This window comes from Uloborus diversus, chromosome 2, assembly GCF_026930045.1.
Source record: "Uloborus diversus isolate 005 chromosome 2, Udiv.v.3.1, whole genome shotgun sequence".
Lineage (NCBI taxonomy): Eukaryota > Metazoa > Arthropoda > Arachnida > Araneae > Uloboridae > Uloborus > Uloborus diversus.
The window spans coordinates 186,534,134-186,560,250 of NC_072732.1; the positions used below are offsets into that span (position 1 = coordinate 186,534,134).

The 26,117-nt window shown below is 36.6% G+C and overlaps 1 protein-coding gene across 1 annotated transcript in view; it reads left to right on the top strand.

The window, feature by feature from the left end:
- LOC129216710 (uncharacterized) overlaps positions 1-25,377 on the top strand; it is a 44,693-nt gene extending 19,316 nt beyond the window's left edge. The window contains exons 3-7 of the mRNA XM_054850927.1: positions 4,255-4,374; positions 4,464-4,557; positions 12,207-12,325; positions 14,075-14,277; positions 25,372-25,377. Coding sequence (XP_054706902.1) covers positions 4,255-4,374; positions 4,464-4,557; positions 12,207-12,325; positions 14,075-14,277; positions 25,372-25,377 — 542 coding nt within the window. The remainder of the gene's footprint in view (positions 1-4,254; positions 4,375-4,463; positions 4,558-12,206; positions 12,326-14,074; positions 14,278-25,371) is intronic.
- The last annotated feature ends 740 nt before the right edge of the window (positions 25,378-26,117 follow it).

Sequence of the window (26,117 nt, forward strand, 5' to 3'; positions counted from 1 at the left end):
AGACTATCTATGAAAGCATACTATGCATTGAGCAGCTGAAATGTGTTTCTAGCAGAAGAAAGTGATGAACACTCATTAAATAGACACACTTAAAGTACGAGCGTAACAATGAATGTAAAATACCAAGGCATTTTCTTCAGAAAATCATGGAGCCACACCACTGCACGGGCTTCGCATAACCAACCATCGTTACGCAGAGAACACAAGAACGAGATATTTAGCCTATATGAGGAAATTACGTCTTTCGTTGAATTAACCATGATTCTTCATCAGTTTTTTCTGTTCTGAAAAGGCCGGTAAAGGCTTGATGAATTTAAAAAACGGAAAATACTTGCTCTTGTCTGGAAATGTGTCAAGTTTCATCAGCCATTACGAAGAACCAGCAAGATTTTTTCTTCAACTTTGATTGGCGATTTACGTAAATTGAATTTGCTCCTTTTTTACCATTCCTCTCAAAAAATTTGGGGGTGCGAGCGCCCCCTCTTGACCCCCCTATTTGCCGCCCCTGTCCCCCCAAGCCTGCCCCTCCTCCTGGGCGGTTACGTGTGTATGGTTGTGTGTGTGTATGTACAGGCGCGCGTGCGTGCATGCGTAGGCTTGTGTGTGTGCTTAGACATGTGTGTATGCACTTAGTCGTGTGTGTATGTGGGTAACGGCACGTGTGTGTGACTGTATGTGTGTGAGCGTGCGTGTGTGAAGGACACATGGACGCCACCGACCAGGTGAAGGTGCGGGGATTCGGGCGACAGTGCTCAGGACCAAAGAAGCCGGTGGACAGTGGTGCTGCAGCCCTGGTGCTAGCAAAAAAAGGAACCACAACGCCAAGGACCGTCAAATGAGAACAATAAGCAATCGTGATGGCTCAAAAATTCAAAAACATTTTTTTCCTCATTTTTCTTTACTAATAAAAGTCTAAATAACATCTGAGAGAAATTTCAGAAATGTATCTTAATTATGTACATGATTTAAAAAAAAAAAAAAAAAAAAAATTAAAACAGAGCGGTCTCTGAGACCTCACGTCCCCTGTGTTATGTCCTTCTTTCTCACCTCCCCTGTAATGGGTTAAACTTAAACAATGATTTACACAAACTTAAAATTCTAAATTAAAACACAAACATTTACGTGTGGAAAAAGCTAGCCTAGACGAGACTAGTTCACGCGGCGAGCAAGCAATCAGCACTGAACGAAAATACGAAATTGAATAATACTTTTGACTCTGTACCCTGAGCTGTACCTATTGATACATAAAGTTAATTGTTAGTATTAATTGTTTCATAAAACAATTTAAAAAGTTAATTGCAATTATTGTAATTGTGAGAAACGTTAACGTCCATTAATCCAATTAAATTAACTGCAAAGTGCAATTAATAGTTTAATTGTTATTACTTTTTTAATCAATTAACAAGGCAATTGAAAAAATAATTGATTAATGCCCAAAACTGCCAGCAAGTTCGAACTTGCCGTATTTTTGCACCGCACCCGGCGTAAGCGCCGCGCTTTCTGTTTAACAAACAAAATGAAAGAAAAGTTTTTTCTGTTAGTTTTTTTTCTTTTTTTGCAGATATCTGGAACGCAATTTAAACAGATTAAATATTTAAAAAAAAAACTCTTAACTACTTACTGACAGTTAATTACTCTAAATTCGACAACCACGAACTTTGCCGAATTTCGGCTCGCTGTAGAAAATTTTTACATTGCGCATGAAAAAAACTTTGAACGATCGCCTTTATGGATCTTTAAAAAAGTTATGAACTTACTTTGAAATAGTTACAAGACAAACTCTCTTAAAATTCAGCACCTTAGTCCGAGAAACGATGCTTAAAACAGGAGATTCGGAGTTTACCGCGAAATATGAATTCCTCAAATTTTCCCGATCTTTACTCGAAAATTTGGACAGTTTTTCAATTTTAGCTCAATTCTTTCAACTACAAACTAAAGACATAAAACACATTCTCGCATAATTTTATATTATCTTCCCGTTAATTAAAAAAGACTTAAATTATTGTAGAAGCTAAACTGTGCGAAAAAGACAGGATACGCCGATTATGAATTCATCAATTTTTTGCATAGTTGATCACTTGGGGGAAAAAGCGTGTTTAATAATGTTGCCAGAAATTCAAAAGAAAATGTTGTTATTTTTTTATTCAAAACACATTTTGAACACATTTCCGATCATTTCGAAGAAAGTTCCAAACATTTCATTTTCCTTCCTTTCAAAATAGTTTATTTTCTGTAAAATGTTGTAAACTAAAAAAAAAGGAATATATACGTCGCACCTGCTGTTTCCGCCGCATCAGAAATTTATAAACAAACTTTTTTTTTCTAGTTAGTGCCGTGGCGCTTACGTCGGAAAATAAGTTATAGTTTTGGGATCCTTGTGTGCATTGGGCTATTAAGGGACCATAGGCGGGTGAGAGACTTGCTCCTAAAGGTTTAATTTAATAATGTGAATTTAATAACGATTCCAGTGATGTAACGATTCCAAGATTTTTTATTTTATCATTTTGAAAAACGAAATGGAATTTTACGTAAGAATTGGGAGAGGAGGGGTTAAAAATCTTACGTACACTTACATGGGAGGGGGGGGGGCAAAAATTGCCAAAATCATCCTTACGTAATAAATGAATGGCCCCTTAAACAAAATTACTTTAAAGAAACTGAATGATAAGGAATGAAACGGGAAAGGCGCCTGGAAGAGCGGTGAGAAAATTAAGACAATTTGCCAACTTTAGGCATTCTGTTGAATCTGTCTTAATCAACAAAACAGAAAACAAAGTTAATGCTAAAGTTGACGTTTTTTTTCAATTTGTTATGCAATCCACGATATTGGCCTCTCATATTTACTGCCCCATCAAATGAATATATTTAAGGTTGAATATTAATTGGCCGATTACAGATGTAGATTCACTTCATAGTCTTATTTCAGCGAGTGATGACTTGATTTTTCCTTTTTTAAAATAATAATTCTAATGAATATATTAAAATTTTACTCAAACTCTAAAAGGCAATTCTCAATTTGTAAATGAAATTACTTTACCTTAACTATACATTGAAATTCAAATATTCGGTAAGTAGCTCAGGGTCGGTTCACTCTTAATAATGATTTTTTATTCTTTGTACTCATTAATTTAAATAAAAATTGGATGACTTAAATGTTTTTTTTTTTTTGAAACACTGAATCCCCCCCCCCCCTCCATGTTTTATCATCGGGATTTCGTGAAAGGTCTACTATTCAATTTTCTTTGTAGCTCGGACTCTGGTTCAATATTCACGAACTTTTAAATTGAATATCTCCTCTCCTCTTTCAGCTACAGTAAAAACAAAAACGCCTTTTTGAAGGTTTTGTTATGCTCTTTAATTCATCAACGTAAGATTTTGTTGGCAAATAAATAGTTTTTGAGACATGAGACAAAAAACGGAAAAAACGTTCCAAAAATCCAACATGGCGGCCAAAAACACAAGAGTTCTCCTTACTTACGGCAATATATTTTGAAAGGCAACCCAGCATGAACAACATTCGTCTAATCCAGTGGTGTCCAGCCTACGGCCGGAGTGCCACATCTGGCCCGTGAAGCTGATTCGTGTGATCCGTTAATTTGTTCATTGTTTTCCAATCGAAAAGCACGACCAGTGACAATATCACAAATTTGGAGCCAAATGTTCAGAAATTGGTTTCTGAAAAACATGTATTTAATAAAATAAGCATCAAGTAATTTGATAAAAGTAACTATTAATTTGTAATTTTCTTCCCTTTTCGATATTTTCCCATGTTTTTAGAAAAGAATTAATTCCTTTAAAATTTTATATAGATTCTGGCCCTTGGGTAGAAAAAGGTTGAGCACACTGCTCTATATTAATTATGTATCAAAACATGATTATGTATAAAACTTGTATTTTGTTTAAAAAACAGATTCATTATAGACGCTCTCCTTTTTGCTGCTCTTCAAAATTGTTTTCTTTTAAAGATGCTTTTCCTTTCCTTTTTGTAAATTTATAGAAAGAAGTCCCTGTTGTCAATTCAATTAAGAAAAATATTTGAAATCTTTAAAAATATTAAGTAACTAAATGAAATAATGAACAAATTATTTATGTATTTAATATCTAAAAATCAATAACAAAATTATGATTAATAAATTCATTGAAAATAAATTAACTACCAACTATTCACTGGTGGGCCTATCTTGATGTTCAAAAAAATAACCGTTTTTAAAGCCAACTTAATTTTTTTTTAATTATTTTTATTATTATTTTTAGCTGCTGCATTATTGATAATTTTCAACATTGAGGTTCGAGCCGAGGAGATGGAGGAGGTAGTGGAAGACTTTGTGATCAAACCGAACGAGCTGGGACGTTCTCAAAAATATGCAGGAGGAGGTATTTGCTTACATAACAATTACATGAACCGCGACCAATTTCAGAAGTCATTTTTTTCGGATTCGCTAACATTATTTCTCTTGATACAGATTATCACCGTAGGGCGCGATCTGCTGACAATTGCGAGTATCCAAGTGTTCTTGAAGACTCTCAATTGGATTGCAAGGTCTACCCCAGCAAAATGTAACGTATAGATTTATTTTACTGTATATTTAGTTATTATTATTATTATTTTTTTTTTTGAAGTTAGAAACACTTTTTTTAAGATAGAAATGTGCATAGAACGTTTGTAGCGGGATAGAAATTTTTATGTTTTATTAAAACTTAATTGTGAGCAATTTTATAAAACCTTACTAATTGAAAACGGATGGATAAATTTTTTAATTTAGGAATAGAAAATTTTCTTGTTGCTTTTGAACTCGGAAAAGTGGAAGGGCAAAACGCAATTTGTTTTAGTAGTTCATATTTATAACAGGAATAGATGTAACTGTACGTTTTTAGTGAACAAAGTGAGGACATTTAGTGTTGGTTTTAAATAAGAATGGAGCAAACATAAGCACTGGGCAAACATAAAATATGATCAATAATTGTGCGTAACTTAATTTATTAATATGAAAATGCTTAAACAGTCACACCCAACGGCTTTCGGTTGAAGCATTTATAGTGTTCCGTTCAGTATTTCGGAAAACGGGACATTTCAGCATGTGCAGGGACAACGGGACAGGATACCTGTAAGCAGGACTGCCCCGTTCAAAACGGGACGTATGATCACCTTATATAAGGTGACAACTTGTACGTTATTTCTCTAATTTTTTAAATGCATCTTTTTACTCTGCTGAAAATCGCTTTTATAAAATAGTATGTATTTGTTATAGTTGTATGCCTTCAAATATTCTAGTGTATGCAATTGAAGAGTGATACGAAAAGGATAAGAGCAGGGGCGTGAGAAAATGTTTCGTAATTTTTACTAATAATAAAGCTGAAAGACTCTCTGTCTGTCAGGATCTCTGTGACGCCCATAGCGCCTAGACCGTTCGGCCGATTTTGTGAAATTTGGCACAAAGTTAGTTTGTAGCATGGGGGTGTGCACCTCGAAGCGATTTTTCGAAAATTCGATGTGGTTCTTTTTCGATTGCAATTTTAAGAACAAAAATATCATAAGATGGACGAGAAAATTACGAAATTATCATAACGTGGAACCGTAACTTGGGTACAAGCCAATTGGCGAGAAAATTCACCTTACATTATTTGTAAATATACAGGCGAACCAAAAGACCTTTTAATTTTCTATTACGGGCAAAGCCGTGCGAGTACCACTAGTTTGATATAAAACTGTATTATAAAGACAAATAGTTTTGAAAATGTATAGTTCGAAATTGTACTTAATACAGTTTGTGGCCGAACAATATAGTTGGGTGTTTTTTGGGAGGGGGGGAGGGGGGGATGAGTGGCTATAGCCCGCTTGGTCTTTACCCCTTATATACGCCATATAGTCTATCATAGATTAAATGTAGAAACATTTTGTGGACTTAGTCTAAAGTATATGTTGATCGCGTTATCTCTTCCATTAGTCCAGGATCTGACAGCACTTCTGTAGGAAAGTTCGAGTAGGGAGAATTTCTTTTCAAAAATGTTTAGTAGGTGTCCTAGAAAGTATTTTGGACTCGGGTGGACATCCGCCACCTGGTCACTTCTCCTGCTATGACGTCATCAAAGATGGCGGCCGCTCGCTCTCATAAATGCTTAGTACTTCGATGGGAAGATTGAGTACGGAGAATTTTGCTTCAAAAATGTTTAGTAGGTGTCCTAAAAAGTATTTAGAGCTTATGTGGACATCTGCCATTTCGTACATTTTTTAGCTATGACGTCATCAAAGATGGCGGGCCCGCGCTTTCGTCCCCATATAAGCCCAAATTTATGTTAATAGTACTTAACAACAAAAATAAAAACTTGGCCAGTAAGTTACAATTAGTGTTTTTAAGGCGAATAGCAATGTATTTTTACTGCTACTGCAAAACCAAATTCACAAGGATCTAAGTCAACAGCAACATCGTCAATACAATGTCGTTGTAGGTATGTGTAAAAATATGATTTTAATAAGTGGCTCTTAGCACTTCTGCTAGTAGGCGGCAAGTTATCAGTGTCAATATTTTTCGCATGATGATACAGCCATAACCTAAGTTCATCTAAAGAATGACCCTTTCCACAGTACTTGCACTAAGTATTTTTCTGCCGATTAAAGGCTTTGCTCTATATAAATCCAGTCAGATGATACGCCCAAACTCTCCAAATACTCTACAGATGCACAATGAAGAGCAGATTTTTTGGTACGAAATTTACTTGTTTAGTATGATCCAGATAGTGCGTAGATGGCAGGAAGCAACGAACATAAGTTTTCACCTTTTTTCAGTGAATATCATTAACAGTTAAGAATCGTGTGAAATCACCAACTGCAGTACGCACCCAAAGTTCCTGAATACCAAATCGTTGAAGAGTAAGATAGTGAAACAAAGTTAACACCATTATATCAGTGTCGGCGCTAGCAATAATGATTTTAGTGAACACACACAGGGATGCATGTTTTGAAAGAATCGACATTCTGAATTCAGCTTCCTCTACTGTCAGACAGTTTAATTCTGGGTTATTTATCTGTTTTCCACTTTGCACAGATGTACAGTTAAATATTACATCATCCTCTTCATCACCATGAAAGGCACTAAAAGTGTGGTCGGTATTACGTGGTGTTTGGAGTCAAAGAAGCTGTCACTGTATCGGCAATGAACTTTTGCAACATCAGTTTGTTTCTTGAAGATCCCCAAAAGCTGCTGAGTCGGACAGGCAATGGAATATATCTTCTGAGATTTTGACCACATCTATAACGATGCTGCTACCTTGTCTTTGCACCCTTTCAGACTTTTTAGGAGAAAATTTGCGATAACTCAAAAATGTAATGTACTCTTCCACAGTTCTTGGTGATGCTCCCGATGTATGACGAAAAAGCTGAAATAGCTCCACCAAAAGTTTTATTTTCATTTGTCATAACCTTTCGTACAGAGTTCATGACGTCAACTATAAAACAGGTTTTATCGTCAGACTTGAACCAGATATCATCACTGGTGCTACCATGTTTCCAGCTCTTTTAACAATGCAATTTTTTTGTTATTTTACCATTATCCCTTGGTCAGTGAGCAATGAACAGTTTTCAGATAGCTCATAACGAAAGAGCTCTTGCATGTCATACGAACGAGCCTGAGCTATTTGTATCATTCGGTGAGATGACTTGTTCGATATCTTTTTAGTAACTTTCCTTGTAGCACCTATACTTTGCGTTTTGGTGCAATGAAATGGTGGCAACATGGCTTTATGGAAGGTGCTTGATTGATATTCTTACTGTTTTGTCCTCGTATCGTGTTTTCTGCAATGTACAATACATCTCTTCGCCGGTCTTAAATAATTTTAATATTTTTTCCTTTGTATCTTGGGAATATAGTGCTTTTGTTAACAGATTGTGCAATGGATTAGGAAGCATATGCATATAAAACGGATTACCTTTGTTCCCCTTCATGAACATTTCACGCACCTCTGGGGCTGTCTTGGTTAGTCTCCTCATGCCACAGAGAAAACCATCGCTGATATTTGACACAGTCAAATACAGCAAATACTGGTTGAAGTTTCGGCACTGTATTTAAATGTAATTCCCAAAGACCTTGTCTATCTGAACGAATCAAATTTCTGAGAAGTTGGACGAGTTTCATAAAATTGTTCCAGTACAAAAATTGCTCCGACATTTTCCTTCCTCGGCTGACAAATCTCTCAAAGTCCGAGAAGAGTTTTTCCACATTACCATCTACATCTATATGATCTGAATTTTTTTCCCAAGCCAAAGAAATATTCTGCTGAATGTTCTGTAAGTTTTCAAACTCTGTAGCGCAGGACTCAATGGAACGTTCTTCCAAAAAAGATTTCACCTGCAATCTGAACATGGTTTCCCTCAACATGAATATCCCTTTGACACCTCTCACATAATTCTTTCCATGTAAAACCGATTGTAGCACAATTACTCCAAAGACTGAACATTCAATAAACACATCGGATATTCCACTTCCTCGAAGATATTTACCTAAACAACATAGCACATTTTTAGCCATATGGAATGCACCCAACACCAGTACAATATTTGAAAATTTATCAGGATTGCTAAGTTGCACTTCGCGTGCAATAGCGTATACACCTTTGTCACAGGTTACTGGTAAATAATTTATCAGTAACTTGCCATCTTCACCTTTTGATTTTTCCTTCTCATTTTGAAGCTGTAAAAGAGGTTTCTTATGACAGTATTGCTTATAGCATGCATTATTCATATGGTAGTACAACAACCCTTCCTCACTTAACGCGTTCAAACACTTAGTAACTACGTCATTTCGCAATGGCCCTTATTTTTTCACGACCATTTTCTGTACTTATCGCACTAATGTTGCTTTTATTACATATAATGCAAGTCTTTTCAACTGGTTTAAGGTCTCCTATGCTGTCTTTTGACACTCTCGACAATTTAATAATATCCATATCTTAATTTTATTTCGATATATCTCGAACAAAAAAATCATTTAGATTAACAGCGTTTCATCATCTCAAAAACCACTCTCAGTCTCACTCATAACACATCATATAATTCAATAGCTGCTAACTTACTACTTCGAAGAACAACAACGCGCTCGAATGTTATCTCTGCGCCGCCTATAGTGGCGCGCTTAAGTGGAGCGACTAATGAACATTCTGATTGATTAGTCACACCAGGTGAAAATGGCAAAAAAACATTTTTTTACGTAAATAGTTTCTGAGTATAATTTTATATGGTTATTCAACGATTGACAGTTGAAAAAATAATTTTAAAGAATGAATTTTAAAAAAGGAAAATAAATAAAAAACAATAAAATAATTTTTTTTTAAACTACGTTTTCGGGAAAATTTAAACACTGTAACTGAAAAGTAAACTAGTTAATATAAATTCGAATAAAAATGTGCAAGAATTACGCAAAAAAGTCAAGTATTAAAATAAATATGAGCATTTATGTGATCGAGAAGCCGCCATCTTTGATGACGTCATAGCAGGAGAAGTGACCAGGTGGCGGATGTCCACCCGAGTCCAAAATACTTTCTAGGACACCTACTAAGCATTTTTGGAAAAAAATTCTCCCTACTCAAACTTTCCTACAGAAGTGCTGTCAGATCCAGGACTACATAGCTTACAATCATGGCGCGCCTGAGAGAAAAGATAAATAGTAATCAGAATTCAATAAGTATAGTTTTACATTACTATAAGTCAAAAAAAAAAAAAAAAAAGAGTAGCTTGAACGCCATACACATTGCAGACTTGTTTTACACAAGTGAATCCGAAACATGAATTATATTGAAGCTAGGTTGTTTTCACTGCATTAATACTGTGCTAGTACAGAAAACATATGTAGAGAAAGGAAAAAAAAGCGTTCAAATGCTAATTAGCAACAAAATGCAGATGCATGTTTACTGCCGTGGGCAGGTAAAGAGCAGTAGCTGCAACTTTTTCATTTCTCTTTTTTTTTTTTTTCATTTTTGTCATCTATTGTACGTTAGCTTTATTGTACAATCTTGCTTATTTGGTTTCGGCTGAAAAAAGAAGCACGAAAAAAACGTATAATTCCAACATTTTCCCGTCGTTAGTATTGAGTCCTAACCGCTTATCTTCTAATATCTCGAAAACTCATCTCTGCAGATATTGCCCAAGGCAATTTTGGGCTTACAAGGAAACGCTTTTTCTATGCAAAAAAAAAGGGAGTTGACAAATGAGGCAGTGAGAAACAAAGGGATGCAAGTGGCAAAATTAAAAATTTGGAGATAGCCAGTGCAAATGGTAGTTGAACCTCTTCTCTGTTTTGGGGCGAGAGATAAAACAAGTAGCCCTGGTTGGTGCTACCGGAGGGGTTAGAAAAACTTTTCAATGAAAGCCTATCTAGGATGCTATCTTTAAACGCGTTTCACTCAAAACTTGAACATGCCCATTTACATCCCTTTGCTTCGCACTGCCTCAAATGAGCTTTGAAAAATGTTACGAACTGATTTGCAATTAGTTTGCCTTTGACTGGAATTTTTTTGTTAGTCTCTGATATCGTTCTGAGCAGTTTCGTCCAGTGTTATTGTTAGTACAAAAGTTGCATGTTGTAAATCATGTAATTTAGCTTAGATATTTATCAATATAAGTAGTTTTTGTATAATTGTAAATATATTTCGCATTACAAAGTATTTAATTTATCCGAGGTCCTCCAATGCTGCTTGTACCTAAAAGCCGATTAAGATATGGAGAGGCGCTAGGTCAAACACTTTTTCTGGGTTTCTTTGCAGTCAAACCCTATAATTTTAATTATTTGGGGACCCCTTAAAAGCGGGGTCCTCAGGCCATGTCCTTGTTAGCCTATTCAGTAATCAGCAGGGTTGGCAAAAAACCCGGGTTTTTTAAAAAAAGCCCATGGACCCAGGGTTTTTTGAATAAAACCCAAAAACCCAACTAAAGTTGGGTTTTTTAAAAGAAATGTGGGGTTTTTTTTGTCTTTTTTAAGGGAAAATGTGGGGTACTTGTAGCATATTGTAGCGTAAGTATATGGACAAAGTGCAAAAATTGCCTTCGGGTAAACTAGTTAAAATTCAGCGTTTTCTGAAGAAAAGTATAAAAGACGAAAAAAACCCAAGAACGGTGAAATTTCAGATTTTTTAACTTTCATTATTACTAACAGTTAAGGCAAAGTTACTTCTCGAGTGATAAAATCTATTGTTCGTTTTTAATTACTACATTTTTTTTTCTTTTTTGCATTTTACTTTATTGTATTTCATTTCGTTATGCAAAACTACTGTGGAACCTCAATTAGTTTAAATCCCTTTTTACTGAATTCCAGCTTAATCAAGACATTTCTTTGAATTTTATGTTGCCTGTTTTTCTATTCTTGTGTACAGAGTAAGAAATATTAAACTTTCTCGTAAGATAATGAAAAGACTGTACCTGTTCTGTTTTCTGTCGACCGTTTGAAAAATCTGTTTATTTATAAAAAAATATACCTTGTGTTTATTCGAGATTTGTGACGTGTTGGTTAGCAGAAAATAATTCACATGAAAGCCTTTTAACTAGATTAGTTTCCTCTGTACAATCTACAAATATTGAGAAAATCAGATGTGACAGAACTTGGTCAAGATAATTTGAGTTATTTATTGACCAGTTAAAGAGAAAATTTAAATACATTTATTTAAAATCTTTGACGTATTTTTTTAATGCTGTTGAGAGTTAAGAAATACTATTAAAGTTCAAAATTCATTTTTTATCTATTATTAGTCTGTGGTGAAGAACAAATAAAAAAGAAGTTTAAAGTGTGAAGGTATTTAAATTAAAATTAATTTTTTTAAAAACTTCTCAGAAAATTTTTAAAAACCCAAAAATGGGCTAAATAATGGGTTTTTTTAAAAAAAACTATTAGGTCCAACCCAATTGGGTCCAATTTGGCCAACCCTGGTAATCAGGCTCCGCTCGTGCCAACCACTACACATGATTTAACCGTTTGGATGGGGCTCTGAATAGATCTCTGGTTTTTGACCCAGACCAGGAGCCGAGCAACCTCTGATACAGCACGCTCAGGTGTATTGATTTGGAATGGGAACTTGGAGAACTCAGTCGCCACCAGCGGGCACGGAGGATCTTTGACAAACTGGCATCGAACCCGTTGCTCTCCAGTTATCGGTAAAGCTCCTAAGTCGCAGCAGAGTGTCGTTTATTATCAGCTTGAATAAGTAATTTGTGATTAATGTTTCAGCACTTGTACGCAGACTTGCACTTTTGGCCACACTTTCCCAGAGGGACCAAAGAGAGAAATGACCTGCAGATTTATGGAAAATCGATGGACACCTTATGGAGGATTCGACAGATGCAAACGTAAGTATTTTTTAGAAAAAACTAAAAATTTGCGTGTATAATTTTTGAAATTTTAGTTATGACTTTGCAGTTTTCTGCTCATGCTTCTTACCCTTATGGTCGAATTTGTCATCCTTTTCGAACCGCCGTTAGACACACGAAACGCCGAATGAAACCTTTTGACGACTTTATTCACCAGCCAATTTGATCTTTCGTCAAGCACCCAAGCCGCCGAATGAAGCCTTCTTACGGCCTTATTCACCAGTCGATTCGAACCCTTGTCGGCCACCCTAACCACCTTCTTTAATGCTTCAATCAGCGATTCGGGTGTCTGACGGATGTTCAAATCAGCAGGCAAATAAGGCTATGAGACTCAACTTGGCTGGTACATCTGGCAGTTGTAAGTTGACGAAGGCTTCAACCGACGATTCAAATGCCAAACGGGGCTTCAAATCAGCTGGTAAATACGAGTAAAAAGGAAGTAAAAGCTACCGCCACTGATCTATGATAATACATACTGAAGTGACGATTTTAGTTCGGCTGTCGTCTCTATTTTTTAACCGACTTCAAAAAAGGAGGTTATGATTTCGTATTGCGGCTTTTTATGTGTGTTTTCGAATTATTCCAACACTACTGGACCGATCTGAAAAATTGTTTTTTGTTTGGAAGGGTATACTTCTCAAATGGTCCCATTGTAATTTGGTCTAGATTTGATAAGGGGTCTCGGAGAAATCCAAGAAACTTTAAATTTCATACATCACCGTCACGTGGTTTTGCTGTGATCGGTGTATTTTTACACCTAAGGTTTTGGCTTTCTCTTGAACGATCTTTACTTCTCGCGGCACATGGATGATTGATTTTCGCAACGCTGCGCCGCCTGTTAATTTTTTATTTTCAGTGTTACTAATGTATTTATTACTGTGTAGCAAAGCAGTGAATTAAATATATTTTGCTACTTTAATAGTTGACTCAATTACCTTAATATTTTATTTACTAATAAATATCTTTATTTAGGCACTAAAATATAAAGTTCTTTATTTAATATTCAGTTTTAAAATATATTTAGTGTTCAATTGAACATAAATTACAATTTACAATTTTACAAATTTAAACTTAAAGCGATTTCGTTTTTTGTTTTTAGTGACTCGTGCATTTGCTTTCGGAAAGCAAACTTTGATAAAGTTGAACTAATGATGAAGACAATTTTTTTTTGTACATAGTTACGGATTTGAAAAAGACTTTCTTCGCAGTCGTGGAAGTCTCCGAGACGCTCGCCGTGTTATTTACACCACTAAAAAGCAAAAAATAAATTACTTTTAAATAAAAAAAAACCGCCTTCAAAAAATACCCATTAACTAAAAAGCAAAAAATAACTGATTACACTTACATTCTATTTCCTACCCAAACGTAGAAATGAAATTTATTTTACAATTCCAGTACAAAAATCAACTAAACTAAACACCGAATTATAAAATAGACACTGATTTAAATTACTATACGATGAATTATTTTAAATAACTAACTAATTATATACGATCTCTTAATTTTTAATAACCTTTTTAAGTCAGGGCCTCCTATAAACTACTACCTAACATAACTGAGTAGGTTTAGTTTTAAAGACTAATTTTCCGTATAGTTAAATTAGTGTTTAATTCAGAATTCGGTGGATTGTCAGTTGGTGAATCCTGGCTAGATGACTTAATTTTACTGTGTTAAAAGAAAAAATCCTTGCATTCCACCGTAGTGAAGAACATTTATTGTTCTTTTTAGCATTTGTTGACTGCAGCCTTCGTCTGTTGCCTGGAGGAAAATATAAGTGTCACACCAACTTTTTAGACAGAGCACCTTTCTGTGACATTTCATGCAGTGCATACGAGGACAAGGCAGCTGTCGAAAGGAAGACGTACCAATGTGACATACGAGGACAGTGGACTCCAAGTCTTCCATTTTGTGCAAGATCTGGATCAGGTACTGTTCTGTCAATCGTATTTGTTTTAAGGGGTTTTCTTCTTACTTCGACAGGGTTTAGTTTCTTGAGCTTTGGATCTAATTCGAAAGGGAAGAAAACCAAAAAAGCCCAAAGGCTGAATCATAGAATTTAAGACGCTGTTTTATGAAAACTTCTCAGAAATCAGTCATTGTTCACTCGCAGGACGCCAGCCCACTTTAAAGACAGTCAAGTTCATGCAACAGATCTTTAACTTTGCCTGTTTCACAGAGAAGCTATCGAAATTCACAAACATCCTACCAATAAGGGGAGCAGTGCCGTAACCAGACTTTTGTTTTGCGGCAGGGTTTTACCAAGCACATTTCTCGTGAAATCTATATGATTAATAAAATTTGATTTCATTTGAATTGTGTATTGATTTTGTCACAATAGGTTTTTTTTAAATGAGGGAGTGCTGCTTTAAGGGTATTAACATAAACAAATGTAAAAAGTGGCGTTTCTTTAAAGGAAAGAAATGTGATAGCTGTACACTATACATAACTTCACACCTGTAAAATATTCAATGTTTTTATATGAACTAGTTAAAATAAGCGATGCGTGTACTTATATACACACATTCGAAGTATTACTTTTTAAATTCATATCCTTTTACAGTTATAAAGCTATGTAAAATATGGAGTTCGGCACTTTCAAATTTAATGAATTTTGATGTTTTTGTTAGTGTCATAGTGATGAAAATTTGATGGAAAATGCTGCATTGTTTTGTAAGAAGGTATGTTTGCAATAATTAAAATAAAAATAAATACTGTAAATAAAGCGCTGAGTCTGAAAAACTCGTTAGTTATAACATTTTAATCTTTTAACTTAAATATTTCAACAAAAATCTATACTAATATTATAAAGAGAGAGGGCGGATTTTTGTGTGTTTATATGTTCGAGGTAATATCCGGAACTAATGCAACTATTTGAAAAATTCTTTCACTGTATGAAAGGTGCTTCCTTACTGAGTAACATAAGCTATAATTCGAAAAAAATCCAATAAATAGTTCTTTTTTTTATTCCAATTTAGGCCCAAATTTTACGTAAATTGCCTATTATTGGCTATTAAAGGGGTGAAAAATTGCTTGCACATATTGATATTTTATATCGTTGAAAAGGGTTGAGTTTTCCACGTTCTAAGCAATTTGTTTCAATGCTCTAACTTCATTACGACGGGAGCAATTTGGTTTTTTATCTCGAACTTTTTTAGGCTTAGCTGAAATTTTGGCATTACTTTCTTCATTAAATCTATCAATAAAAAGTGAAGGAATTGTCCCACAGTTTTCTTTTTGAAAGCATTGGAAAAAGCGAGATTTTTTACTCCAGATCTCTCTCGACCTATGGTCGAAAAAATTAGCTTCTATCTTCAAAGGAAAAAAAGTTACAAGCGTTTTTAAATCAATTTCGAAATACGTCATTTTGATTCAGGTTGTCAACCATTTTATTTTTGCGTTTCCATGGTTACGTTTTTTGAATCCATTGGTTATTTCCTTATTTTGCATCTGATTTCTTAAACTTATTTTATTTCATGTTTCCGTGGTTACGCTTTTAAAATCCATCTTTCGCATTTTAATTTCTTAAAAGTATTTTAATATCTGTCGTCATTGTTTGGAAGGGTAATTTTGCATGGTGTTTTTTTTCTTTTATTTAAGTTATTCTTTAAGTTATTAAGTTATTCTTTTAGTTAATTGTTGAATATATATCACTAGACACAATTTTTGTTCTCAAGGTAGACCGGGCAAAGCCACGCAACGCAGCTGTTAATCTGTAAAGATTTGAAAGCTACTGTTAATGTGATTTTATATCTTTTTGTTTGTTTGGCGAAACATTTATTATTGCCAAAGAAAAAACATCCGCTTCACTCGCAAAAGTGCTGGGTTCCGGTAGTGTGGTAGCTTGGCACGTTAGGCGCTAAGCAGTTCAGTTTAGGATTATTGTTTTAAGGCAACCGTTAATGTAATTCATTGTTTTAGCGATTAGTTTTGAAAGAAAAGAAACTTTTGATTTGTTTTTATCCGAGTGAAATGTACGACATTTTCTTCTTTTTTTCTGACGATTTTTGAATGTTCCACGGGATGGTTTTTTTTTTTTTTTTTTGAGCAATCACGATTGCTTATTGCTTTCATTTGACAGTTTTTGGCGTCCTATCATTTTATTTTCCCACCGCCACCCTCCGCACCATCACCGTCGACCGGCTCCTCACGATGCTGATCCTATAGCGAAAGCCGTTTCCAGGTTTCGTCAATATCCTACACAAACGCATACATAAACTACACACACACACAAAAACATACACACAACTACCCACACATTCATGCCTGCACACAGACACAAACACATATGCCTACACACACTTACACATACCAACCCCCCCCCCCCCCCACACACATTCATACACACAACTACCCACACACTTATGCCAGCACACAAACACAAACACACATATGCCTACACACATACACGTACCCCCAACACACAAACACACATACCCCCACACACAAACACACGCGCCTACATACACAACTACAGACACCTACACATACACACAACTATCCACACATTCATGCCTGCACACAGACACAAACAATTATGCCTACACACACATACACCCTGCACACAAACACACATACCCCCCACACACAAACACACACGCCTACATACACACACTCGTGATTGCGAAAAACATAATTTGAATTCAAGATGTCAAAATTCAAATTAACTTTTTTTTTAGACAGGATGGATTATGATAGCGTAGTTGCTGGGCAAGTTTGGCGATAAACAATAGAGCTGCAGAATTTTTTTTACATTTGAAAGATATTATTTGATGTCCTTTTTTTTTTATTTGGCGAAATATTTTAAATTGCAGTAAAAACCGCTTCACTCGTAAATAGAGTTTTAAAGCAACTGTAAATCTAACTTAATGATTTGACGAAAAGTTTTAAATTCCAAAGAAACTTAAATAGTTTTTTTTTTGAAAAGGTGTGTACGCATTTTATACAAAGAAAAATGAGCATTTCACATCAGAAAGGGAGAGGCGTCAGTTTTTTTATTCAATGGACTTCCATTAAATTTTTAGCACGGGCATCGCTGTGCGGGTACTGCTAGTGTATTATAAACAGCATTTTTTGTAATAGTTTTAAAAAATTTCGGAGGGGGTTTGAACCTTGAAAACCCACCCCTTAAATACGGCCCTGAAGGGGAGAGTTCCCGAAGGCTAAAGTGGGACCTAAAGCTAAACTGAGAGCAGCATTTTTTAAAGAATTTTTTTGAGCAATCACGATTGCTTATTGTTCTCATTTCACCGTCCTTGGCGTTTGGTTCCTTTTCTAGCTTATTCCAGAGGCCTCTGCAGCACCACCGCCGACCTGCCTCCGGTCCTGAGCACTGTCCCCCGGAATCCGCTGCTCGTGGTCGGTGATGTCCATGTCTTACAAACACGCACGCTCATACACATGCACACGCTCACACATACAAACTCACACACACGCCTACGTGCATACACACAGGTCTACGCACACGCTCAAGCATACACATGCACGCACACATGCCTTCACACACCAATATACACACGTAACCGCCCAGGAGGAGGAGCAGGTTTGGGGGGGGGGGGTACAGGAGTCGTTTCTAGAAACAATAACTCCAATGAGTAGGGTCCTGTCGCAACTCGTGATTGCGAAAAACATAATTTGAATTCAAAATTTAAGAAATCAAATTAATACTTTTTATAAATTTATTATTATTTTTTAAAAATATTCTCCATGCAAACGCACCAGTCCCTATTTTTATGCCTACCACCATTAATGGATTCCTATTGATAAACAATTACAAGAAACTAACCTTACACTTGACTAAACCAGTTAAACAGGAAGTGCTGCTACGGTTGCCAACAGCTTTAAGTAAGAGCACAATTTTAACGGACAATGCGAAAACTAACAATTTAATATATTTACTAGAGGACCCGACAGACGTTGTTCTGTTCAAACTTTGTAAATTTAAAAGTTAAAAAAATTCAATAAACTATCAAGTGTTTGAACCGCTTTGTTGAAAAAAAAATAAGTAAATAGAAAATGTTTTACGCTGCTTGGTGTCAGAATGCGTATATTTATTACATTTTGATTTATCTAATGCCCACTGAGCAGTTGCTTCATCAACTATTTTTTCTTGCATACTTGAAAGATCTTCATAGATTGTAAGGTTTGTTCCATCAGCCATACCCAAAGGTTAAAAATCATCCTCCGATATTAAGTATAAAAAACTAACTACCCATGTAGAAAAAACGGGAAATCCCGCTCCAACGTCCCTCATATGAAAAAGAATAAAACAATCGAATGGATATCGTTTAAAAAAATGATAAAGATAAAAACAGCACCATGAATAAGCGAAAATCCCCCCTTTCCCCTCCTGATGTAAAATAAAAACGTTCGTCAACTAAAATGACTAAACACTCTTTGAAAACCAAAAATAATTCTTTGCAATTTAAAATATTTCACCAAATGAACAAAAAAATACAATAAATTACATTAACAGTAGTAAACAAATAATCACGCAACTGTATTGTTATGGCCAATGTCGCCAACCCACCACGTTCCTGTAATCTAGCCGATCAGTAAGCGAAGCAAACTCCGACCGATTAGCGATCCCATCTTTTAAACGTAAACTTCATGTATTTGCCTAATTTGTTCTTTCCACCAAAGCTAAAAATCTTCCACTGCACTGATCTTATGTGTACAGAACTACCCTGTTATAATTTATCTGGACGAAAATAAAATTTGTTTCGTCTTCAAATTCCGCCATCTTTTCCTTTAATAATGTTCTGATTAGTTTGATCATGGCCCCACTCAATGCACTGGCGCTTTCGTATTGAGTGGGGCCATGGTTTGATAATCCTTCAAGTATTCTTGCCATTGGTGCCAAAACTCAGATGGATTTGAACCGAGAAACAAATGTTATTATGTACGGTACCGATCATTTGATTAGGAAAACCTCAAGCACCGATCCTTTCACATGGTCTTTGGTTTAATTACGATGAAAAATACTCGTTTTGCTTGAACCTAGTGAAAGAAACCCGATTTCTTCCAGTACTTTACTTTAAAATATATCACTGGACCTAAAATCGTTGCTTTCAAGAAATGAAGACTCAACTCTCTCTACGTTTTATTTATTCTCAATTATTGTCATATCACAATGGAAGTAGGAAATTTCATTTCAAAAAGCAGAGCTGGCTTTCTTATTGTCCTTTGGTAACGGGTTAAATATTTATTTCAGTTCTCGCTCAACAATAGGTTAAAATAAATATGTATCATTTGTTAGATATAAGCATCCAATGTTTAAATTAATTAATAATTTAACAAAAACGTTTCCAATTCGATCCATCGCGCTTCGAAACCATGCTTGCCACAACTTAATTGCACAAAAAAAATTTGATCAAAATCGGTTCAGTCCTTTAAAAGCCTTATGGTGACAAACGTCCGCACAGAAGATTTTTATATATTAAGATTTTGTGAAGAGTATGCTTGAAAGCCAGTTTGGAGCAAAACGAATGGCGTCGTTTCCAAAAATTTAAAAATATTTTTTTCTGAAAGAGCATGCTTAAAAACATAGAGTATGACCATTTTTTAAATAATTTGTTAAAGTTTAATATTTTTTAAAAAATACTTAAATCGGAGCGCTTTCATTGTTTACGGCTTCTGCGATGACATCACAAATGATGAAATGCCATTCAGTCTTGTTTTTCACAGTGCAAAATATTCAATTGACATCTTTACTCACGTGTATTGGCAACGATATGGTCGATAGCAAGCGTAGCACGCAATTTTAATTCGCTTCTTGATTATCATAACGTGGAAACGCGGAAGAAAGGATGCGCCAAAGAGGTGGTTGTGACGTCATCAAGACCACGCCTTGTTTGAAGAATCGGACATTTAAAAAAAATATTTTTTAAAAAACTGTTGGGAAAATGAAACTATTTTCTGGGTCCATGTTATTTATTTATTTATTTAAATTTATTTATTTATTTATTTATTTTTTTTTTGCTCATTCTATCCATTTCAATGACTAAAAGTAGTACTTTTGACTGGAGGAAACCATCACATTGTCAGCTCCCTCTCCAGACTTGAATCTGATAGAGCATGTTTGGGATTATCCTGGTAGATGAGTTAATGCTTTTTTCAGATTCCCTTAGCTCACAAATGCATTTAAAGAAAAATTCTGGTTCAAAATTCTTTCGTGTATTTTAATCCTCATAAGACAGAACACTGACCTGAGATTTGATGGCTTTGTTACCGATAGGCTTCTCCTCTTTGTCCTTGAGAGGGAATCTGATTGTTGCAATTGCAAAACATAATTTTTTAGCTAGCGTTTAAAATTTCTTCTTATCTCAATTATTTGGAAGTTTGTGAACTTGCAGTGACGCAACCAAAGGGGGGAACGGGGCACAGGACCCGTGCTGGAACTGTTTCTTTTGAAAAATGCTCAATAGAGATGCAGTTTATTGGTCAGCTAATTACGTCCCACCTTTCTTCCTTTCGGTAATGTGTGTAAAAAGAAGAGTGTTCAAAACGCTACGCCTCTCTGAAGCTTCTTTCAACAACCAAAACCGAGAGCGTCTCAAATCTCGTTTCCAGGACTTCCATTTCGAAACATTTCTAGTGGAGAGTCACCGAGCACATCGCGCTATAACAATATCAAAAATAGTTTAAGATCGCGTTTTTTGAGCTCCAATCTTAAAATTTTTTTAAAGACTTCAATTGCAGAAAATTTTCTAGCGTGGCCCCGAACTCCCTTTCTCTAATATCACCCAAGATCGTCAAAAAATGGGCCTTTAAAACAACAATTTCGAAAAACTTCAATTGAATAGCCTCTGACCCCCCCCCCCCCCCCCCTTGATCACTGAATATTTAAAAATTTCGGTTTAAAGACTTCAACTTTGATATATTTGCAGGGGAGTGTCTCGTACTTTCATCTAAGTTTGCAGAAATGTAGTTGCTTTGTTAGAACAAAAAATTAAGAGAGGGAGGATCGGTTTTGATCGCGGACAGTACCAATAAATATGGCCTATAATTGCGTTTTTAAGACTTCATTTTCTAAAAACTTCCGCTGACAGCCTCCCGAAACTTTTTTTCCCCTAGCCCCATCGTTCCAAATTTTTTTTGGGGAGGAGGGAGTAAAGGATGCACACTCAATATAAATTTTATCAGATAACAAAAGCCACACCCACTGATATGTAAAAGCAAAATTTTTTTCAAAGGTGCCACCCCCCCCCCCCCCCCCCCCGTGGGGTGCAATTGACCATTCTAAATAATGGGCTTGCCATCACCAGAAACTATCTAAAACTGCGTTTTAGAACTATAATTTTGAATTTCTTTTTTGTGCTGAATTCTCAGATCCCCTATGAGATTTTTTTTTTATAGTGCCCCCCCCCCCTTAAAACTTTTTTCTGGTTGGGCCACTGTGAACTTTTATACCTTCTCTGTGAGATAGGGTGTCTATAATTGAACCACACCCTACTTAAAAATTGACTATCAAGGAAACTATTGCTCAGAAACTTACCAAATTTTATATAGGGCATAATGAAGGGATGGGAATTGCCTTGAGAGAATGAAAAAAAAAAAAAAAAACAGTTTAAAATTTTGCTGCTAGAGAGCAGGGACGGATTTACAGTCTATTCAAGGGGGTGTGGTGGTTGAAAACTGTAAAAACCGTATTCCTCCCCTTCAAACCCGTCAAGTTGGGGGGGAGGAGCAGGAAATCAATTGTTGCTCCCCCCAATGGGCCAGTCGAAAATGTGTATTTCATTGAAAATGCCCCCTGGCGGCAAAGTTTTGAACTTTCTTTTTCTCGCTCAAACAAATTCCCATCTCTATTATGTTCTACACAAATTTTCATTAATTTTGAGCTGTAGTTTCGTCATTAGACAACTTCAAAGTAGCGTCGTTTAATTAGAAAGAGTTTTATTCGTGAAGAGGTTTTGCAAGCACATATTAAACTCCGGATTATCCGCGGCCTTTCACAAAATCCGGCGATAATTGAGTGCAGATGAATGCACACATTTAAACGTAACAAGAGCAAAATCTTTTTTCATACATTCCTATTACATCAAACTTTCCAAGTCACCGAAACTTGACTAGTTGAAACCTGATTTTTAAATACACACTACTTACTGCTTTAAATCTACATCTACTCTACCCAACTGATTTCTAAATCTTCACTACTTACGCACGTAAGCGAGTGTCCGGACTTGTCACAAAAAAATTCCCTTCCCCTATGCGTTTGTAATGTAACCTAGCTTGATATGTCGCAATTAATCTGTTTGCATGATTTGCTCGCGTATGTGTAAAACAAGCGGTTTGAAATAATGAGCGATCATTTTTTAGCTTTTAAATGCATATTTTTTTTAAAAACATTTACTGCTATCGTTTTTATCTCTGGTTTAAATATGTGAGTGTTATTGATCTTTTTTAACTGTTGCTCATACTAGCATTGTTTTTACCTGATTTGTGAATGAACCCTATTCACCTGACGTCACTGCGGGTATAAAACGTCACTGCAGTGCATTGACGTTACATTTACGTCATTACATGACGTGTAGTTGTAGCAGGCGAAAATCTGGCACTACAGCGTATAATAACACTTGTTTTTATGCGGCCTATAAACTCTTCCATTTAAGAAATAGAGTTTTTGAAGTTTTTCACCAAGAAACGTTGTAAGAGAATGATAAACGATTCAATCAATACGAAATAGCACTCTCTTTATAATCGTATTTTCATGTTTTCCAACGGACACGAATCGTTACTGGTGGTAAGGTACGAGCTGCCAAGCGTCTGCCTAGAAAATCTCATACATGCTCGATGGGATTGAGATCCGGAGATCGTGCCGGCCAATCCATACGTTCAATATCCTCACTCTCTAAGAGCTGTTCGGCAGCTACTGTGCGATGACATAGTGCATTGTCGTCCATGAAAAGGAACTGCGGACCCATAGCGCCTCTAAAAAGACGCACATATGGAAGAAGAATCTTGTTACAATAACGAGTCCCGTTGACTGAACCTGCGTCGAAGATGTGAAGGTCTGTACGACTACCAAGCATGATGCCTCCCCAAACGAGAACACCGCGACCTCCATACCTGTCCCTTTCAATGATGTTCGAGGGATGATTGCGGCTTCCCCGCTCTCTCCAGATGAGTATGCGATGAGAATCGCTACTCAGACTGAATCTGCTCTCATCTGTAAAGAGTACTCGTCCCCATTCATTGTCTCTCCAATTCCGGTGTTCCCGGCACCACAGAGAACGCCTTCTCCGATGGGCAGGCGTTAGAGGTACACACCGTATAGGGCGTCGTGCAAACAGACCACCACCGTGCAGTCTTCTGGCCACGGTAAAACGCGATATTGGTCGTCCAGTCGCCGCTGTCTGCCGCCTGTTTCTTCTGGCCTGTAAGACAATATTCCGGTCATCTGCGGGTGTGGTTCCTCGTAGACGACCACTACTGAACCCCCCGGATAGCTGTTCCTGTAGTTTGAAATTGTCTCCAAAGTCGTGAAACGATGCTGTGAGCAATTCCGAACTCTGCAGCCACACTTGTCACACTGCGGCCTTCCTCCAACTTCCCAATGATTCGACCTCGGGTAAAAGCATCCAGATGTCGTCTAACAGATTGATTATTCGCCATTTCTCGCTGAGGCAGCAACTCGGTGTGATTTTAACTGCTATACGGCGTGCAATCTCTTTGCCAGAAATACTGATCTTACACCGACAACATGCTTTATACTACTCAGACACTCCCCCATTACGTCTGCCTGCATATCTGCGCATGTGCTACCGTACATCACCTTACTTAATCTCCTGATTGGTCTTTCTGTCCGCTCTGCCTCTTCGTTCAGCTGATATGCTAATTTTTCGACTTCGTCCTTAATTTTTGCACACCAGTGTAGTATTCCTGATACCCTTTCAAAGAAGAGCTTCAAGCAAGAAATACCTCTGATATATATATATATATATATATATATATATATATATATATATATATATATATATATATATATATAGGGGCGGACTAGCCAGTTCGGCTAGTCGGGGATCCCCGACTGGACCAACCGCCGAGTCGGCCACTTCGAGTCATTTTTTGTTGAACTTAACACATTTAAATTCACACCTAACATTTTTTAAACTGTAATAAAAATAATAAAAAGTAATTCGTTTACTCTTTGTGAAAAAGCGTTTGTAAACAGGTTTTTTCCCCACCCTAAAGCAGGGACCAAAGTAAATAGCCACAGTTCACAGGCGCGAATGCTTTCCTCTTTTATCAACTTTCTCTCTAATTTTTAGAGCTTTGGAGGCCATAGCTCCCACATTGAGGAAACGGGAGGGGGCCAGAGAAATTGGGGTACGACGCGACCTGAAAAAGGGCCCGGCCCGAAAAAAGGTTAAAAACTTATATGTGTACGTCTATTAACGAAAATTGAAGGGGCCTGCACCATTAGACAAAGTGGCCCCGGCCCTGCTACAAATTTGTGGGTCATGCTTTGCGGTATTGATACATGAGCACGAGCAGGGACATGCACAGAGGGGGGTGGGGCGGAGAAGGGACACCTGTTTGCCCGGTCTCGAGCCTGAAGGAGGTCTGATATTTTTTAAATGAGGGGTGAAATATATGTAGGTACATAAGGGTAAACAAGATAAAGGGGGGGGGGCTGTAAAAGTCTTTGGCCCCAAAATTACTGTACTAACCTGGTATTCACTGGTTGTGAGATTCAACTAAATGCTGTCAGTTGGCAAGATATTTCATTGGTCTATATCGTAAATTATTGCTATACGAGTATTTTCATCTCCGAATCGCATACGGGAAAGCAATTCTGGACTACTATAAACTGAATCTGAAACAGGACAAAATTTCGACTTAGAAGTGAGAGCCCCTAAACAAAGGTGGATTTAGGATCGAGTTCCGTGGGGCTTGGGAGGGCAAGGTTTCTTTTCTTCTTTTTTTTCCATATATTTTTTTTTTGAGCTACATTAGTTGTTGTCAGGGCCAGATTTATACTTAACGGGGTACCTAAGGTATTTCAGTATGAGGTCCCTTTGTAGTCCTAAAGTCACCAACGATACCAGTCTTAAGTCTACAATTGAGGACTTTGATGCAAGAACCAGTTCAGTTCAAACTTTTTTTTTAAATTCATTTTTGCGTGTGGCCAATAGTATAGAAATTCCGATTGGTGCAACGACGGGACACCAGGGGTGCCCACCTAGGGGGGGGGGTCATGACATAGACTGCGCCACTGAAATTTTTAGGGGGGTTGTTTTGAGGAGTACTTTTCTCATTTGGGGGATGGAGCACTTGCTTTTGGGTGGGAGTCTCCGCAATATTGAGGGGGTGCGCCCTTCCCCTTAGGGGGGGGGGCATCCCTGGGGACACAAATGTAAGATCAGACCTCTGCTTTCTAGTAAATAATGTTGGAAAGGTATTATTAGCCTTTCGACCGGACACTAATGTTATTTGTTGGTCTTACCAAAAATGAGTGAATCTGAATTTACCTGGTTCTTTGTTCTTGCATCAAGTCCCTCAATTGTGTTTTTCAGATTTAAATATCGAAAAATTTGCTAGATAAATTCTTCGAACCCTCGCTATTCCCTTAAAGTCACTAAAGATAGCTTAAAATTTCACTTTTTGACATCTATCTCGGGAGAGCTCCATAACCCTTTTATAAGCTCTATAGTCTAAAATTGATTTCAGTTTCAGTAAAAAATGCCCAGAGGGAATCCGTGTTTCCCCCAGACCAAAAAAGAGGCAGTGCACTTTCAGATAAAAGGGTACTATTTCAGAGAAGTTTTGT